The 17,286-nt window shown below is 48.1% G+C and overlaps 2 protein-coding genes across 2 annotated transcripts in view; both read left to right on the top strand.

Moving 5' to 3' along the window:
- Positions 1-50: 50 nt before the first annotated feature.
- On the top strand, positions 51-1,940 carry ticam1 (TIR domain containing adaptor molecule 1). The gene has a single exon (XM_056293898.1). It carries the CDS (start codon positions 51-53, stop codon positions 1,938-1,940), a length of 1,890 nt encoding a protein of 629 aa, XP_056149873.1.
- A 5,212-nt stretch (positions 1,941-7,152) lies between these two features.
- camsap2b (calmodulin regulated spectrin-associated protein family, member 2b) overlaps positions 7,153-17,286 on the top strand; it is a 52,080-nt gene continuing 41,946 nt past the window's right edge. The window contains exons 1-2 of the mRNA XM_056293134.1: positions 7,153-7,889; positions 13,677-13,936. Coding sequence (XP_056149109.1) covers positions 7,751-7,889; positions 13,677-13,936 — 399 coding nt within the window. The 5' untranslated portion in view covers positions 7,153-7,750. The remainder of the gene's footprint in view (positions 7,890-13,676; positions 13,937-17,286) is intronic.

The raw sequence follows: 17,286 nt of genomic DNA, 5'->3' as shown, positions 1-17,286 counted from the left end.
TCTGATCTGATCACATGAGCCTCTGTGAAAAGTAACAAGAAATATCACAAATGGATGGAAAGGCGCCAGGAGAACAGGGCACTGGGTTGGCAGATGTGTTCAGGAGCCTGGCTGACGTGCCTGAGGAGCGATTGCTAAGCCTGACCTTCCAGCTGGGGAGGAGCCCTGGGGAGGTCATAGTCCATGCTTTGTGTCTCCTCAGGCTCCGCAGAGAGCAACAGGGCCTCGCCAAGCTCGGCATGCTGAAGGAACGCTGCCTTGCTAATCACCTGGCTGAAAAGTGGCGCACGAGTGGGGGGCAGTGGGAGGACTTCAGAGATAAATGTGGTGCTTTCCAAGCGGCTGGGGAAGAAACACTGGCTAGCCTGGCCAGAATATTCAAGGTGCTGTCGGAGCAGAGGCTGTGTGACCCACTCCTGAGAGATTTGGCATATTTTAGAGCCCTCTCTGCTAATGGACAAAAAACAAGTGACCATACAGAATACAAGAGCATTGAGAAACTAAGAGAAGAGGCTGAATTTGTATGTGGAGCTCAGTTTGCAGAGTGGATGTGCTCCTCCAGGAAGTTCCTTTCCGGGTCTCTCCGTAATCCTGAGGACAGCACGAGTGCAACTTTAAAACGACCACCATCTCAGGATGAATCACAGAGTCATCACAGTCTGTGTGGTTCATTACATACCGACTCCTCCATAGCTTCATATCCTACTCATCTAGAGATTAGTTTACCCCCAACAGCCCCGTTTCAACGGGACACAGTTACTCCAGTGATGCCGGATCATGCCCAGCCGCGTAGAAACCTCTCCCTCGTGAATGAAGAGAATGTGAAAAGCAACACATCTGGGCCTTCCAACTCACCCGCGGGAGCTCACGCTGAACGAAAGGACCTCTCCGTGTTAAAATCTCACATGGATTCAAAGACAGACGTTCGTAGCTTCACAACATTAGTAGAGAAGGACAATAAGTCGGATGGACATGTCACAGGGAATCAGAAGAAAACCGCAGTGCCACTCATTGAGACAAAACCAGCACTTATTTCAACTGAACATCTTCCACCCACCATCAGTGTTCCCAAAGCAGCTTATGAAAAGACTATTATAGAGGAGGAGGAGGAGGAGGAGAAAATATTCTACTCATTCGTTATCCTACATGCAGCGGAGGATTTCGATATGGCTGAGAGTATGAGAGAAAGACTGGAGTCCCTCGGTGTTGGCACTGGGGCGACTTACAGTGAGCACTTTGCGATTCCGGGCAAGGGCACTCTGATGTGTGTGGAGGATGCCATCAATAACTCGGCCTTTACCATTCTGCTGCTCACGCGCAACTTTAAAACACGTCTGCTTGAGGTGGAGACAGAGTCGGCCCTCATCAACTCTATGAATCACAAACACAAATTCAACACTGTTATTCCCCTGCTGCCACAGGAAAACTGCATGTCCAAACAGAACATGCCCATGATTCTCCAGGCGGTGGTTCCTCTGGTGGAGAACAAGAGCTTCGACAAGAGGATAAAAAAGGCCCTTTCGCCGGCCAGAATCGAATCTATGAGGCGATTGTGGTTCGAGGAGCAGAGGGTGAAAGACCAGGTGAGGAGACAGGAAACACTTAGACTTTCAAACAGACGCCAGGAACAGCTGATTCGCGAGCAAAAGAAAGCGAAAGCACTGGAGCAAGAAAAAATCAGACTTCTTATAGAGCAACAGCTTCTCATACATGGTCCACCGCTGGACCCTCGGAATGCCCCCTACTATCCTGCTTCATACGCGGACGCCTCTGGGATACCGCCAGCGGTTGGTGGGGATGGCAGGCTTTGGTGGCCCCCACAGTCAAGTATTCACATCGAAAATGCCAAGTACATTATGATAGGCAATGACTCTCAGATGACCGTTGAACTGAGTGGCGTTAATGATGATGGATTGGCTGATAGTGAAGACAAAGAATGAAACTGTAAATATTGTTTTCCTTTCTCCATTTTGCTCAACACTAAAATATCACAACTGTGATAGCTGATCCGAGACTAAAACCTCTGGTTGTTTCAAGGTCGTCATGTAAATTTTTTATTCATTAAAATGTTGGAGCCTATAAATATAGACGTTTAAAAACGCATTCAAGTAATTGAGCCTACATTCCTCAAGAGGAGACTCTTACAAGAGCAATAGACCCATATGGGAAATGATTAAGACTAATTTAATAGTTGCAATACTGCACCTGAGCAATATCAAGTGGGCAAATATTTAACTGAGCACCGCCATCTACTGGCCATGAAGATTCAGTGTATTTCCGGACCTCATTGGCTGCAGGAACCCACTAGAGGCAGTAGGGAGCAGTGTTGGGCAAGTCAAGTCAATTTTATTTGCGTAGCCCCAGTATCACAAATTACAAATTTGCCTCAAGAGGCTTCACAGCAACACAACATCCTGTCCTTAGACCCTCGTATCGGATAAGGAACAACTCCCTTAAAAAAAAGAAAATCCCTTTAACAGGCAGAGCAAATTGGAAGAAACCTCAGGGAGAGCAACAGAGGAGGGACCTCTCTCCCAAGACAGACAACGTGCAATGGATGTTGTCTTTACACAATTTACAGAATGCAACATTGAAAGAGGATTACAGAACTATAATGGCATTATAAAATATATGAAGAATATGACGAGGAGGACGCCAAGCAGTGTCCAGACGCCACTGGAACAGCCCAGGACACGAACCACGTGACCAGCATCACCATGTAGACAAAAAAATAGTCACACGCCTGAGTGAGAGAAAGATGTGACATTGAAACAGGATAACAAAATTATATGGATTTATAACATCTATAATTAAAAAAAAATGTGATGAGGAAGATGCCAAGCAGTGTCCAGGTGGCGACCGCCATCACCATGGAGACCTGGGAGGAGGACAGACTGCACGTGCATACAAGGGAGACTCACATCACACCGTTCACACACGCACAGAAGAAGGAAAAGGAGAAGACGTCATTCAGAGAGAGAGGAAAGACACGTGAGAGAGGAGAAATGTTTTGCAATACGCTATAATCTCGTTGGCAGAGGCAGAACAGTGCTTGGTAAATTCATTGAGGCAGAAACCAACCCGTCATGCGGTACAGGTTCTGAAGCTGGGTCGAAAGCGAAAGTTGATGATACACAACTCTGTCTAGCACTTTAGAAAAGAGTGGAAGATTAGAGACTAGTCGATGGTTATTAAGAGACCCTGGATCGAGGCGCCGTTTCTTAAGTAGAGGTTTGACCACAGATGTCTTAAAACTGCTGGGAACAGTGCCAGTAGTAAGTGACAGATTAACAGTGTGCAGCACTGTAGGTCCCAGGAAAGGCCAGAGGTCTTTAAAAAGTTTTGCCGGTAAAGGGTCAACTAGGCAAGTATTTGGTTTGGAAGCTGACAAGCTTAGCCAAAGTATCGAGAGGATCGTCTCAAAAGCTGTAATAACAGGGACTGTCAGGGACTCATGGAGTGGGCAGCGCTCCATAGTGTCCTCCGTTAAATATCCTAAACTGCAACATCATCCAGAAAGGAACCTTGCAAAGCAAGGCTGCTGTTCAGCTGGTACCTACCACGTGACATGGAGGGGATCTGTGTCGGAGCCTCGCAGACCGACTACAGGCATTTGACAGGGTTCGGTTCTAGGTCCTCTCCCTTTCTCCCTGTACACGACATCCCCGGGTTCGGTTATTCGCTCACATGGCTTCTCTTACCATTGTTATGCCGATGACACCCAGCTGATCTCGTCCCTCCCTCCCTCTGACACACAAGTAGAGACACGCATTGCTGCGTGCTTGACTGACATCCCGGAGGGGATGGCGACACTCCACTTGAAGCTCAATCTGGACGAGACAGAGCTGATGTTCCTCCCGGGGAAAGGTTGCCCGCACCGAGACCTGGCCATCACCATTGACAACACGGTGGTGACGCCAACTCGGACTGCGAGGAATCTGGGTGTGATCCTGGACGACCAGCTGTCGTTTGCTGCAAACGTTGCATCGGTTGCTCGCTCCTGCAGATTTCTCCTGTATTACATCACGAGGATTCGCCCATTCCTCACCGACGAGACGACACAGGTGCTCATCCAGGCTCTGGTCATCTCCCGGCTGGACTACGGCAACTCCCTCCTTGCTGGCACCCCGGCGTCGGCCATCAGACCTCTGGAGCTTGTTCAGAAAGCTGCAGCTCGTCTGGTGTTCAACCGCCCTAAGTTCTCCCACACAACTCCCCTTCTCATGTCCCTACACTGGCTCCCAGTAGCTGCTCGCATCCAGTTTAGGACTCTGGTGCTAGCCTACAGGGCAGTGAAAGGAACAGCTCCTTCCTATCTCCAGGCCATGGTCAAGCCCTACACCCCCGACCGACCACTTCGCTCTGCTGCCTCGGGACGCCTGGTTGCCCCGTCGCTCAGAGGCCCCTGCTGCCGATCGACCCGGTCACGGCTCTTTTCTGTCCTGGCCCCACAGTGGTGGAATGAGCTCCCCACTGATGTCCGCACAGCGGAGTCGCTGCCCATCTTTCGGCGCAGGTTGAAAACTCACCTCTTCAAGAACTACTACCCTGTTAGTTGTTCTTAGCACTTATCATATTCACTCATTTAAAAAACAAAAATCTCTTTCTTGTGCTTCAGCACTGGTTTTGTTCTTAGATGCACTTATGACCTCCGATGACCTGATTTCCCATTTTAAATGCACTTACTGTAAGTCGCTTTGGATAAAAGTGTCGGCTAAATGACCGTAATGTACCTTGAGACCATTCAGATGAAACTAAATGTGTGGTTTCAGACAGTAGGAAGGTACGCTGCCAAAGTTCTCATATGATGGGAACGCAATCCCCACCCTGGTACAGGAACACCGCACTATTATGATCTCTGTACGTGAATGTGGTGGAGCGGTGCTGCATTGTATGCTAATGCAACTTCTCATTATCATTTGAGCAAAAGGATGGGGTGTCTGTGAATGTTCTCATTCATCCAGGTCATGGTTTTCCAAAGGAGTTGAATCAAGCGCAGCTGGACTTGGTATATATCCGTGAAGACGTTTCGCCTCTCATCCTAGCTAGCTTGGTCTAGTCGGAAAGGCACGAACTGAGGAAGCCTCTTGGATGAGAGGCGAAACGTCTTCACGGATATATACCAAGTCCAGTTGAACTCGATTCAGCTCCTTTGGAAAAGGAATGGGTGTATGTGTGTGTGAGTTTTTGCATCATGCGTGAATGAATGCATCCGTGTACTGAAAATGTAATTTATTTTTTTATACTGACTGAAAAAAAAGCAAAGAAATCAGCAGAATAAGATAAATATGAATGGTTCAGCAAGCACATTTAGGAAAGACGGGTATACGTTCTTTTTCGAGATTTATTATCTACAATCTGCATTGTCTCCTCCCATCGCCTTCCAAGACACAGGCCTTGCAATTAGGTGTTGTTTTTAAGAGATATTAATCAGTTTAACTGTCCTGGCTGTTGATGGTATATCCAAAAATGCCTTTTAAAGTAAGTTTAGTGAAATTAAATCTCTGTGAAACAACCACAGAATACGCCAAAATCTATGTGTAGATGTATTGAAAGTTCTGTTATTTGTGATGGCTTTTTTTTTTTTTGTATGAATAAATTTGTCAGGGATTTTTTTTTAAACTTTTGTGTTAACATGATGCTACTTGCATTGCCTATGGTACTACCCTGCCCTTTATGGTAAAGTTAAAAATTGAACCTCTAACTCTAAAGACTAACAGATGAACATGAATGTTACAACCTTAATTGTGGAAAAATGTCACCGTTGCTTGAAACTGGGGGGGGGGGTGCTGGACACTTGAAACTGACAGGACTACCCCAAGCCAGGGACTCCACTTATCACATTCAACTTTTAAGAAAAACAATTTCACAGAGGAACATGTACAGCTCACTGGACACCATTACAATCGATGCAATCATGTTTTATGGAATCGATGTGAATGGAAAGAATTTTCATTGGGGAAAATAATGTTCTCTTTATTGTTTTGTTTATGCATAATATAAAGTTTCTCAAATGTCAAAGGTGGTAGTCTGAAGCGTAATTTCCGGAATATGACTGAATTGACAGAAGTGGTAACTGCTCGACGCAGCAAGAAAACGTAATTGTGAATCACTCAGCCTCATTCTTTCTGCACACAAGATATGGCAACAAGAGATGATTGTGCACTAATATGACTTGTGTCATTTGGCACTTTAATTAGCCATCTACGGTCGGTGGGCTGGATTTGTGATACCAGAAATGCTGTTTTTACATAGTGCAAGGTCAACAACACCCAAACGGACAGCCATATCCTAGACCAGTGTTTCTCAACCCAGTCCTCAAGGACCCCCTAACCTGCAGATTTTCATTGTAACCCTGCATAGGTAGCTGTGCTTGTACTTACTCAACCAATCATCTCACAGCACTTCATTATGCAAGGTGTGCCAACTCTTGACATTCACTGCTGAATTACTACAAACAGGTACCTATTCAGGGTTGCAAAGAAAATCTGCAGGATAGGGGGTCCTTGAGGACTGGGTTGAGAAACACTGTCCTAGACAGACCAAGACTCTCGTTCATCTCTAGAAGTTGGAATCGTTTGCACTTTGGAAAGCGAATCTGGGAGCGATAATGACGGGAAACGGTGAGATGATCCATTTAGAGTGTTGAAATTCTTACGCATCGCTTCCGTTTGTTTTCCCAACCAGCTTCCCACACAGCTGACTCGCCGCGCGTCCTGCAGGCGTCGCTGTTGCGTTTCTCCAGCCGTTTGGGCCGGAAAGGCGAGCTGAGCGTCAATCCGAAATGCCGCACGCGCACGGTACGCGCCCACTGCAATGTCAAAGTAAGCGAGGAAAGTTTGCGGGTTTACAGGTCGTCCGATTCGTACGTCACCCGCCACCCTACGTCGCTGTGATAAAAGGCGGAGAAAATCCCCCTCGCCGGTAGCGCCACCTTGCCTTTCCCGGCGCGGTAACGGCTTCCATAAGAAAAAAAAGAAAAAGAAAAGAGGAGACATGGCGCGACAAAATAGCCAGTAAGTTTCAGACGCGCCGTGGCCAGTTATATCCGCGGGATGTGCTGGGTGGATCGCGCATGCGCAATGCGCGCTCTCCTCCGACCAGTGCGGCAGGAAAAGCGCAGAGGAGAAAGCCGCCCGAGATTGAGGAGGAGGAGGGGGGGAAAGAGGCGAACGCTCCAAAAAAAAAAAGGAGGCAAAACAAAAAAAAAAAAACATGAACACCGACAACCGTATCGGTTTCCGTCTGAAAGCGCCCGTCTAAAGCCGCCCAGAACCTTCGGAGGAGAATTAAAAAAAAAAAAATTCCGCTACCGCCGCCGGATAGCGGAGCGTCCTGTTATTCCGCTACGCCGGACGAGCCGAGGATCATGTCAGGGAAGGGGGGACGATCTCCTGACTCCCTTCGGAAGCCGAGCTGCCCCGTCGTGTCAGAGAGGCGCATATTAAGACGTACGGTTTGAAAAAAACAACAAAAAAAAACCCCTGAAGATGGCTCGTATGTGATCGCGAAGCGTCCTTGCGGCTGCCTGCGTGTCAAGTCGCCGTCGCTGTTCTCTCTCAATATCCAGCGAGCCACATTTTCAAAGTTTTTTTTTTCCTTTTTTTTTTTTTTAAACGAAAGGGAAATTTGCTGCATCGCATTCCTCCGAACGGGATGTCATCCGCCGCTGGGAGGTTTCCAGCGGCCGCCGTCTGATCCGCCGCCTCGCTTACAACGGGAGTCTTGCCCTGAGAGCCCCGGTGTGAAAATGGGAGATGCTGTGGCAAGCAAAGGGACGAGAAGGACCTTCATCGTCCCCGCCATCGGAGCCTTCGATCATTATGACTTTACCAGGGCTAAAATCTCATGTAGCCTGACATGGCTCGTGGCCAAAGCCTTCGGCTCGGGTAGGTGGCGCCTCTTGTTTGCACTTACGGGCGAGATTTGGTGAAACTATTGTGGCGAAGTGGCTCCGAATTCGCTACAATGTAACGAGAGAATCGTCTGACAGCGCGAATTACTTTCTTTCTTTCTTCCTTTTTCTCTCTCTCTCTCTCCCCCCGCAAGGTTCAGGCCTAATTTTGTGTTTGCAAGCAATATGCATACCCCAGATTGCTTCAGTCATTCATAGGCCATTAAGCATTATGGTGAGATTAGACGTTTTATGGCTCGGTACAAAGTTTATGAGTTAACTTGTTGCCTGCTTACTACTTTTTCTACGTCTCATACCCTCCTAACGTCCACTGAAGACGGCCACTTAACGAGTCTCCCCCCAAATAATGCCATGGCACACTGGCACAAGACATTTGCTGTCAAGAGTTTAAAAATAAAATTCAGATTAAATATTGCACTGCCAGTAGACGGGGGACAGCCCAATTCATCTGAAACCGTTATTATGCACGTTCATAAAATCATAAATCGAAGCTTCAGTATTGGTGCTTTTGTTGTTGCAGTGGTCTTTATCATGCTCATGGCGATGATGGTGATGATGTTGTAATTGGGGAGGGGGGGGTCATCATACTAAGTGACGAAATTTTCTTTTATGGTCTTAATTGTATGCGTAGCAACATTTGCTCCAGCTGTTGGCACAACTCGTGTCCTCGCTGTGGTCTGGAAACAGCTTTTGGAGCCTGGCCCCATAAAGACTTGAGTAATTCCAGCCTGCCCCGAGTCCAGGGGTTTACTCCAGATTTTCATTAATGCTTTTAATGGTTGTTCCTCTATGTGTAGTTCTTTTAGTCACCGAGGGAAGAAGAAAAAAAACATAAAAGGAGACGAGAACACTGCCAAATTAGGTCCAAGTCACACCAACACAATATCACAGACTGGTCTGTCATCCATTACATGACAGTGGATAGAGTCATACAGTACTCTGCACTACTTTTCGCCAGAACCAGCTGGTATTCCTCCCTCCAGTTTTCCAGTTTTCCATCAGAAACTGGAATGTGAAATGGTAGACAGGCAGACAGGGAAGGATACAGCGGCGTGTTGCGTTTGTCTACTTGACTTACTGGGAAGGTGAGCTTCGGTCCTCCAGGACCAGGGGCTATTAGCATACCACCGCCGCCTTGTTTGTTCCCTTCTCTCCCGGTGACACAGATTTGGCTCCCAGCACCGCCGAGAACTGTGGCCCAATTCAGTACCGGTCTTCAGAGCCATGTTTGGCCTAGTTTCAACGGATGAGCGATGGGATGAATCTGGTGAACATTTAATAACATCCTCATCTACTGAAAATATGTATAGATGTGAGCGAGAGCGCGCGCACACGTGCTCATGCTCATTATACAAGAAAAACAAGGTCGGCAGAGTTTAGCGTACCACCTTTACACTTCTCTCCCAGTCAGTCAGTCTTTCCCATGACATGTGCATCCTGGTTACTTTGGGGCAGGGGCGAAAATCTGATACCAACTTCGGAGGGGACGATTACATGACATTTTCTCAAGCGCAATTCCTGAGGGGGGCACCAAAAGTAGTGCTGTAACCAGGGGCGAAATATTGGGGGGGATATATATCATATTTTTCCCAGGATGGGGGGGTCGTGTCCTCCCCCCCCTCGGGGTTTCTGCCTATGCTTTGGGGTGACAGTGAGGCCCCCAAAGTTTTGCCTCGTACCTCTCGCCCAAGCGTGCCAAGGACTAAACGAAACAAAAGCAAAAGATATCTCGTATTAAGACACCCTTAACAATCAGCCTAACCCAGTTAGGTCTTGACAGGAATGACCGGTGTAGTACACGCACATATATGTCCTCTCATCTATCTCCGCGTACAACCTTATCAGCAGTTGGAGCCGTTTTAAGCTTGCGGCCAGAGCCTCTTGGCAGGCGCTTCATCTTCGGCACCGTAGGCTGTCCTAGCTCTGGGTTTTAGCGGCAGCTTTCTGCGACCAAATCCCGACACGCCGGCGACACGTGTGCGCCCACCATCTCGCAAGGCTGTAAATTCACCAGTTACCCTCATCTGCCAGTTGGACGGGATCCATCTCGTATGTTAAAAGTGGGCCTGTGTTCACTCATTTCCTCACTCAGGCCACACGCCGTCGTGAGGAGGAGGAGTGGGACGCGTCCTCCGGCTGAACAGTCACCTCTGGCTACTGACTCACTGCGCGTTCATCACTGAACAACCCTTCGCGTTAGGGACGACGCATCGGGGCATGCGCAGACCCAGTATATCACACACTGTAAACGAAGAAGTGGTTAAAAAAACGACTTTTCCTTAGCAACCATGTCAGTACCGACCGTTAAATACACTCACGACCTGGTTCAGGTTACTGAAAACGAGCAATGACCGAACAGGGGGTAACGTTGCTGAGCACAACATTCTTGCGCAGCGCCGAGCCGTGACCCCAAGGGGTCTCCGGGGAAGCGGTCTTCTCTGTCCGCGCTTCCGGTGGCAGCTACTTCCTGTCTGTTTCCGCTTTGATGGCCGACACAAAGGAGAGGGGTTTTTTCCTTGACGAGGCAGCGTTTTCGTGGACTCCAAAAACAAACCGAAAAAAAAACTTGCACGCTGTTTGAAAAGTGTGTTTTATTGCCGCATACTCATCTTTTTATGGGGTTTGTTTTTGGGCAAACTGTGTGGAATTTAATGGCTGTGTTTATAGGTCATCGGTGGCTATACAGCGTCCAAGTTAACACGCGCGCGTACGCGCCAGGTCACGGAGAAAAGCGAGGCCCCGTGGATGTTTTCTAAAAGGAGCCCCGTTTAGCAAACGAGAGGAAGGTCCCGTTTGCTGCGGCGCCCTTTTTAAACACCGGAAATGTTGAATTTATAAACTATTGTAAACTACTGTAGCGAATTCGGGGGACAACGCAACCACAGGAACTGCCGCGGCCGGGAAGCGAACCCGTATCGCCCGCACCGCAGGAGACGTCGCTAACCGCTGGACTAAAGGGTCAGACCCGCCAGCCAGCGGCCAGCGTGTCTCCTTATCCATGCACGTTACACTACTAATAAGACACGTTAGCCCCTAGCTAACGGGTCTGACCCTTTAGCCGAGCGGTTAGTGATGCCGCCTTGTGGTGCAGTACACCCCGTATCGAATCCCGCACCGGGCAAGAAAATAACCGGTTACAATATTGTAGCGAATTCGGGGGACAACGCAACCACAGGAGCTGCCGCGGCCGGGAAGCGAACCCGCGTCGCCCGCACCGCAGGAGACATCGCTAACAATATGAACTCACTTAGGCCCAACTCATTTCGTCCCATAGGTATGGCGTATAGCTGTATGCGTCACCTTAGAAGACATTTTGAACAGCAGCGGTGGGGATTTGATGGATGGAGCAGTTGTTGTTGTTGTTAGATGGAGCAGTTGTTGTTGTTGTTGTTAGATGGAGCAGTTGTTGTTGTTGTTGTGGTGGTGGTGGTGACTAGACGCCCGGGCAGTACGGAGGACCGGCTTCTTCACGTGGTTGTGGAAATGGTGAAACGTGCGCCTGTTGCTTTAAATATTCCTCTTCATCTCCCTGGGGGCAGGACCACTTGAACGCCCCACAATTTACGTTCGTGACGTAATACCTAGAGCTGTTTTTATTTGTCGCTGGTTTTTGTTGGTGTTTTTTTTGGGGGGGGGCTCGGGCTCTACTTTTATCGCGCCGTTTTGTTGCACTGTGGTGCTGCGGCAATGTTTTGGGTAAAATTCGTTGTACTGTACCTTTAAGAACCCTTTGGTGTCTCCTGTTTACCCCAAATGTGATTCACAGGCAGGGATGGAGGAAATGACCCCATACACCAGGAATACACCCTCGCTGCTGGAGAGCACAATCTTACAGATCAGTGTATCACCCGCTCACTTACACACACACACTCACACACACACACACACACACACACACAAATACACACAGACAAATTCAAACACAGAAACCTCTGACTCATCATGTGACGGCACATGTGGGACAGAGGAGCATAAAGGGCCATACAGTGAACACGGCCATAGTTACCGAGACAGCATTTTTATAGTCGTCATACTGGGGACACACTTTTTGGCGAGCTGAAGTTTTATGCATTAATTCAAAGATGTGGTAAACAAATCACAGACGTATACACAGAAGGACACAGTTCTGGTAAGAAAGCATAGCCCCCCTCCCCCCTCCCCCAAGGGTGGTGTAGCGGTCTATTCTGTTGCCTACCAACACGGGGATCGCCGGTTCGAATCCATGGGTTACCGGGGGTCGGGCGCCCCTACAGGCACAATCGGCCGTGTCTGTGGGTGGGAAGCCGGATGTGGGTATGTGTCCTGGTTGCTGCACTAGCGCCTCCTCTGGTTGGTCGGGGCGCCTGATCGGGGGCAGGGGAGGACTGCAGGGAGTAGCGTGATCCTCCCACGCGCTATGTCCCCCTGGCGAAACTCCTCACTGTCAGGTGAAAAGAAGCGGCTGGCGACTCCACATGTATCGGAGGGGATATGCGGTAGTCTGCAGCCCTCCCCGGCTCGCAGAGGGGGTGGAGCAGCGACCGGAACGGCTCGGAAGAGTGGGGTGATTGGCCGGATACAATTGGGGAGAAAAATGGGGGGGGGGGATCATGCCCCTAGTGTCCAGATTGAACCATGCTGATCAGATTCTCTGTGATACGTGTCCTGGACTGTGACGTGTGTGTGTGCACAGCTTTTTTCTGCAAACCAGATTGACTACGTAAAGTAATGGGATTAAAGCGCTCCTTTGGTCACCTACTGTACACTTCCGCCAATGCAAACACGGTGTTTCGGCGTGACCAAATTAACCCATTTATCTCCATACGAGATCAACATCCTTACGTGCGTCGTTGCCGTAGCATTGTCTCTTAGTGTAGAGCAGAATTTTCTTTTGGTCCGCTGAAGTTAAACGTGTGTTCCAAATGTCTTTATAATCCCCATGAAGTTCAGTTAGTCATGCCTCAGCAGTTGTGTTGAGCTCGTCTCACTTTAGCAGACAATATGCCTTGCTTGCTTTCTCCTTTTGGGTTATTCTTGTGGATCCTCTCGGTAGAAAAAGCGACACGGTTCTGCATTGGCTGGCCGGACTTGTATAAAAAGCAGAGCACCAGAAAGTGTGTCCTGTGTTAAGTGGCGTTCAGTTAAGTGTGTGAGGGTAATTTCTCAAGTCTCATTATAGGCACAAAACTGTTCCGTCTGTTTCACTTTACCTCCCATTTACAGTAAAAATCCTGGGCCTGCTCTGGAGCTCGGTCACGGGTAGAAACTAAATGAATTACAAGAGGGGGGGGGGCGAGCCATTTTCTCTCATACTTCCTTGTACAATTCCAACCTTGTTCAGAGAAATTTAGTTGACTTGGTTAAACATATTCGTCTCGTGTACATCTCATATAGTCGCGTTACTTGTATACGAAAACTTGGCTAGTAATGAAATGATTGTTATTTCAGTTCAGTGCAGCTGAATTTAAATTACATCAGTTCGTATTAATTAGACTTGATGTAAGATATTTTAATGTGCAGAGACATTTTCTGAGATTGCCGTGGAAAAAAGTTCCGCGGGGTGAATAACACGAGGGAGGGTCCGGAGGGGACGTCAAGAACATCCGTTCAGTAGCCACGATGAAATAACTTCCAAACTGTATTTGAACCCTCCCCCCTGTCTCCTCATCCCCATATCTCACTTCCCTTCTGTCTCTATCGCTCTCTTTTCCCCTCTCCTCGAACCCACCTTCCCTCCCTCCCTCCCTCCCTCACTCACTCCCTCCCCCCTCCCCTTCCCCAGACGCGGTGCCAGAGGAGCTGGCTGAGCCTTTCTACAGGGACCAGTACAACCAGGAGCACCTGAAGCCCCCCGTGGCCTGCCTGCTCCAGTCTGCAGAGCTCTACTGCAGGGCGGGAAGCCTCATCCTCCGCAGTGACGCCGTCAAACCCTTGCTGGGTCACAACGCCGTCATCCAGGCCTTGGCCCAGAAAGGCCTGTACGTGACCGACCAGGACCGCCTGGTCACCGAGAGGGATCTGACCAGCACACCCATAAACATGGTCAGTGGTGGTGCTTGCCTGAGTACATGGATGCAGTGCTTTGGTTCATTTCAGGCTGAGTGCTTTATTTTATTTATTTTTGTCAGACCTTTTATTTGGCCGCCGCTTAGGGACGCTAGCAAAGATGGCACAGCTGCGTTAGATCTCATCATCTGCATGTTCAGGGAGGCGATCACAAATTTCAACATTCTCTCTCTCTCTCTCTGTCTATCTCATACTGAGCAGTCTACTGTGGGTCTCTGAAAGGTGTCCGAAATTGACAATCCATGAATGTGAAAACCTATTTCCTAGTTTGGTGATAGGCTGTATAAGAAAATGTGAATAACGCCGCTGCGTACAGCTTTACAATGCAGCATTTTTTTACACAATGCAGCCTATCAACAAACCAGGAGGTAATCTTTCACATTGCTGGATTGTCTGCCGGTAATGTCACTGGTGGATATAATTTCGGCGGTGTTTCTGAGATGCATGGAAAACTGCTCAGTATTATGGCTGTCATCTATTGGAGGGCCCCTTCCTGTCAGTGGGTTCCTACACTGCATTATGTACTTAAATATCATACATATATATATATATATGGCGGCACAGTGGTAAGCACGGTCACCTCACAGCAAGAAGGTCCTGGGTTCGAGCCCCGGGGTAGTCCAACTTTGGGGGTCGTCCCAGGTTGTCCTCTGTGTGGAGTTTGCATGTTCTCCCCGTGTCTGCGTGAGTTTCCTCCGGGTGCTCCGGTTTCCTCTCTCAGTCCAAAGACATGTAGGTCAGGTGAATTGGCCGTACTAAATTGTCCCTAGATATGAATGTGTGTGTGTGTGGGCCCTGTGATGGCCTGGCGGCCTGCCCAGGGTGTCTCCCCGCCTACTGCCCAATGACTGATGGAATAGGCTCCAGCATCCCCACTACCCTGAGAGAGCAAGATAAGCGGTTCAGATAAGGATGGATGGAGATATATATACACTACCGTTCAAAAGTTTGGGATCACATTGAAATGTCCATATTTTTGAAGGAAAAGCACTGTACTTTTCAATGAAGATAACTTTAAACTAGTCTTAACTTTAAAGAAATACACTCTATACATTGCTAATGTGGTAAATGACTATTCTAGCTGCAAATGTCTGGTTTTTGGTGCAATATCTACATAGGTGTATAGAGGCCCATTTCAAGCAACTATCACTCCAGTGTTCTAATGGTACAATGTGTTTGCTCATTGGCTCAGAAGGCTAATTGATGATTAGAAAACCCTTGTGCAATCATGTTCACACATCTGAAAACAGTTTAGCTCGTTACAGAAGCTACAAAACTGACCTTCCTTTGAGCAGATTGAGTTTCTGGAGCATCACATTTGTGGGGTCAATTAAACGCTCAAAATGGCCAGAAAAAGAGAACTTTCATCTGAAACTCGACAGTCTATTCTTGTTCTTAGAAATGAAGGCTATTCCATGCGAGAAATTGCTAAGAAATTGAAGATTTCCTACACCGGTGTGTACTACTCCCTTCAGAGGACAGCACAAACAGGCTCTAACCAGAGTAGAAAAAGAAGTGGGAGGCCGCGTTGCACAACTGAGCAAGAAGATAAGTACATTAGAGTCTCTAGTTTGAGAAACAGACGCCTCACAGGTCCCCAACTGGCATCTTCATTAAATAGTACCCGCAAAACACCAGTGTCAACATCTACAGTGAAGAGGCGGCTGCGGGATTCTGGGCTTCAGGGCAGAGTGGCAAAGAAAAAGCCATATCTGAGACTGACCAATAAAAGAAAAAGATTAAGATGGGCAAAAGAACACAGACATTGGACAGAGGAAGACTGGAAAAAAGTGTTGTGGACGGATGAATCCAAGTTTGAGGTGTTTGGATCACAAAGAAGAACGTTTGTGAGACGCAGAACAAATGAAAAGATGCTGGAAGAATGCCTGACGCCATCTGTTAAGCATGGTGGAGGTAATGTGATGGTCTGGGGTTGCTTTGGTGCTGGTAAGGTGGGAGATTTGTACAGGGTAAAAGGGATTCTGAATGAGGAAGGCTATCACTCCATTTTGCAACGCCATGCCATACCCAGTGGACAGCGCTTGATTGGAGCCAATTTCATCCTACAACAGGACAATGACCCTAAACACACCTCCAAATTGTGCAAGAACTATTTAGAGCAGAAGCAGGCAGCTGGTATTCTATCGGTAATGGAGTGGCCAGCGCAGTCACCAGATCTGAACCCCATTGAGCTGTTGTGGGAGCAGCTTGACCGTATGGTACGCAAGAAGTGCCCATCCAACCAATCCAACTTGTGGGAGCTGCTTCTGGAAGCGTGGGGTGCAATTTCTCCAGATTACCTCAACAAATTAACAGCTAGAATGCCAAAGGTCTGCAATGCTGTAATTGCTGCAAATGGAGGATTCTTTGACGAAAGCAAAGTTTGATGTAAAAAAAATCTTATTTCAAATACAAATCATTATTTCTAACCTTGTCAATGTCTTGACTCTATTTTCTATTCATTTCACAACATATGGTGGTGAATAAGTGTGACTTTTCATGGAAAACACAAAATTGTTTGGGTGATCCCAAACTTTTGAACGGTAGCACAGTGGCACAGTAGTTAGTGCAGTCGCCTCACAGCAAGAAGGTCCTGGTTTCGAGCCCCGGGGTCGTCCAACTTTGGAGGTCATCCTGAGTGGTCCTCTGTGTGGAGTTTGCATGTTCTCTCCGTGTCTGCGTGGGTTTCCTCCGGGTGTTCCAGTTTCCTCCCGCAGCCCAAAGACATGTAGGTCAGGTGAATCGGCCCTATTGTACCTAGGTGTGTGTGTGTGTGTGTGTGTGTGTGTGTGTGTGTGTGTGTGTGTGTGTGTGTGTGTTGGCCCTGTGATGGACTGATGGCCTGTCCAGGGTGTACGCCCTGCCTGCTGCCCAATGACTGCTGGGATAGGCTACAGCATCCCCGCGACCCTGAGAGCAGGATAAGCAGCTTAGATAATGGATGGATATATATATACACATATCCATTATCTAAGTGTGTATGTGTGTGTGTGTGTGTGTGTGTGTGTGTGTATTGCCCTGAAATAATGTGCATATGGTGAGCCGTTTGATGTGTGTGGCCATGTGGTCACAAAATGTGGAACGCAATGTGTGGATCCCTACATACACACACACACACCTAATTGCATTCACATTAGCGTGTAGTCCTGTTAACACAGCTGATGCTGCTGTGGTCTCCTCTTCCTCCCTTAACGTCTTCATTCAGCCAACGATGGAGCCATGAGTTATTGTGTCTTGTCTGTGTAATTACATCCAAATGTGTGTGTGTGTGTGTGTGTGTGTGTGTGTGTGTGTGTGTGTGTGTGTGTGTGTTCAGACATATTTGT

Source organism: Lampris incognitus, chromosome 14 (assembly GCF_029633865.1).
Source record: "Lampris incognitus isolate fLamInc1 chromosome 14, fLamInc1.hap2, whole genome shotgun sequence".
Classification (NCBI taxonomy): Eukaryota; Metazoa; Chordata; class Actinopteri; order Lampriformes; family Lampridae; genus Lampris; species Lampris incognitus.
Note: the sequence above shows the minus strand (reverse complement) of the source record. Positions and strands in the feature narration are given on the sequence as shown.

What these genes read in the sequence shown, in the direction of transcription:
- ticam1 (XM_056293898.1), top strand. Translation starts at nt 51, where the DNA reads ATGGATGGAAAGGCGCCAGGAGAACAGGGCACTGGGTTGGCAGATGTG.